At 39.0% G+C, this 2,597-nt stretch overlaps 1 protein-coding gene across 1 annotated transcript in view; it reads right to left on the reverse strand.

The window, feature by feature from the left end:
- LOC101854351 (P protein) overlaps positions 1-2,597 on the reverse strand; it is a gene marked incomplete at both ends in the record, with an annotated part of 24,836 nt that overhangs the window by 5,356 nt on the left and 16,883 nt on the right. The window contains 2 exon segments of the mRNA XM_013085475.1: positions 750-882; positions 1,706-1,830. Coding sequence (XP_012940929.1) covers positions 750-882; positions 1,706-1,830 — 258 coding nt within the window.

Raw genomic sequence — 2,597 nt, forward strand, 5'->3', positions numbered from 1 at the left:
ATAGTCTGAGCAGCCCGTAGCCGACGAAGCAGATGAGGACAATACCTGGGGCAACGTGCATGGTGAACGTTGTGAAAGTGATACCCTGCAGACAATGGTGAACATGGTAAAAGTGACACTTTGCGGATTTCATGGTGAATAATAATACAGTGAAAGTGATACCCTGCAGACAGTGATGAACATGTTAAATGTGACACTCTGCGGATGTCATGGTGGATATGGTGAAAGTGACACACTGCAGATAACACGGTGAACATCATGAAAGTGATACCATACAGATTATGATAATATGTGAAAGTAATGAACTTGGAGAACGTAAAATCCTAAAGAATCATGTTATTAGATATGTCGAAAGTGATACCCTGCAGATGACACGGAGAACGTGGTAAACGTGTTAGCCTGCAGACATTGGTGAACGTGGTAAAAATTATACCCTGCACATATTGATAATGGAGAACATAATGAACTAGGAGAATGTAAAATCCTATGAAGCACATTGTATATGGTGAAAGTGATACTCTGCAGACGAGTTTATAGTGAACGAGGTAAAAGTGATACCTGCAGATAATAATGATAATTATAAGGTGGAATAATGAACTTGGAGAATGTACAATTCAATGAATTTTAATAAATGTGGTGAAAACGGTAACATGGTACTCTGCAGACATACTTTTTAAATTATAGATATTTTTAGATGCAAAGACAACGACTATTAATTGGAATCCTATTCAGCATAATGTCTATCTCACCTGACTGCCCAGCGCTCCTACAATGATCACATTGGGGGGATCACCAATGGCGGTGGCCGTACCACCGATGTTAGAGAAAAGGACTTCAGCGATCAAAATGCGACGTGGTTCCAGGTTCAAAACCTCGCACAATCTGATGTAAGAAATAAAAGATAAAAAAAATGAATGTAACAAAAAAGTACACCCAAAAAACCCAACAACAACCAAACAAACAACAACACACAACAAAAAGCAACCAACCAAACAAACAAACAAACAAATAAACAGGGAGCACAACAAGAAACAAATTGGAACGTGATTTAAACCACTCACCTCCCTAACGAAAAGGATAGCAAAACAACTCAAGAAACAATAGCAGTGACTTACTTACAAAAACGATTTGACCATAAATAACATTAATATATGGTCGCTTTTAAGGACAAGCGGGCTATCCCGAAAAATGCAGTTTTGAGAAAATCGAAGGTAAAGTTTCTGAACCCTTTTTCAGTTTCTTTAAAAGACAAGAAGAGTTTTCTCTATAACTAAACAATTATACTCACCAATGAAACCTAACTTCTCCTATAGGTTGGGCAATGCCCATTTTTTGTTTTGGTCAAGATTTCTAGAAACCCCCGAAATCTGGGTTAGCCTGCTTGTCCTTAAAAACGATCATATACAGTTGAGCAAAGACATTACTCAGTCCTTAATTCATGGTTTAAAATAATTCTTCAAATAAAAAATAATCATCTTTCTACACTGGATTAAACTGGTGTCTTTTGAGAAGTGTGCTACACACAGAAGACTTGAGCATGATTCTCGAGTAGGAAAGGTTTTTTTTTCTTCTAATTGACTATCTTCGTCTGAGATCCAAGATGCCTTAGTTGGCTTTTACAGGCAGGCTGAAAAACCCTATCACTTGAACTATCTATATTGTGTTAATGAAAAGTCAAACGTGACACATTTACAGTCAATCTGACCTGATGGTGACCGGTGCCATGAGCAGTATGGTGGTCACGTTGTCCAGAAAGGCGGACACTACAGCGCTGAACACACACAGCAGAGTGACCAGGGGCCAGATTTTGCCTTTGGCCAGTTTGTATGCCTGGAAAAAAGGGTTGGGGTGGAGGAGGGGGCAGTAAGAGAAAAGTCTTGAGGTGAGGGGTTTCTCGAAGGGAAAACCACAAAAAGGGCCCCTGATTAAGAGAGCAAGTTTCATCGGTAAAACAAACATGTTTAAATAGGGGTTACCGATTCGCGTTTTCTTACACTTGCGTTATTTTCCCTTTCCTTCTTCTCTAAATGGACATCACAGTCTCTAGTGCGAAGGCTGCTATTCGCGGCAGGTCCTTTCCAGTCAGGCTCCCTTAAGGTTCTGGGTCTCCCTATCTAAGGCTGTCCCAATATTTTCTTCTAAATACCGTGAGCAATGGGCTGGCTTGTAATACGGTGATTTTCTGCTTGTATGGCGGTTCCGTACTGACTAAACTTGCATTTATTCTAAGAATTTGCCTGTTCTATTTCTGCATATTACCCAGCAAACAATCAAGTAACAACTCTAAGTTTAATAAGACTCGAAAGGATTAAGTGGGATAGATGATTAGGGAGTAGAATGTGATTACTGTATCTATATATATCTCCTCAATAATTATTTACAAAAAACCATCTCACATCATCACCCACCATCACATCTAAAATCATTACTGCTCTCAGATCCTTGACATAAATGTATATTCCTTCAACATCTATCTGTAACAGTTACATGTTATAAACATTTTGCATTTTATACTTTTGGACCCTATCATACACACTTTTTTCAGATGTCAATCTCATAGAAATGGGTAAGGGACAGTTCCCACAGCCCCCCCCCAA

The sequence above is a fragment of the Aplysia californica genome, unplaced genomic scaffold (assembly GCF_000002075.1).
Source record: "Aplysia californica isolate F4 #8 unplaced genomic scaffold, AplCal3.0 scaffold00378, whole genome shotgun sequence".
In the NCBI taxonomy this organism is placed as follows: domain Eukaryota; kingdom Metazoa; phylum Mollusca; class Gastropoda; order Aplysiida; family Aplysiidae; genus Aplysia; species Aplysia californica.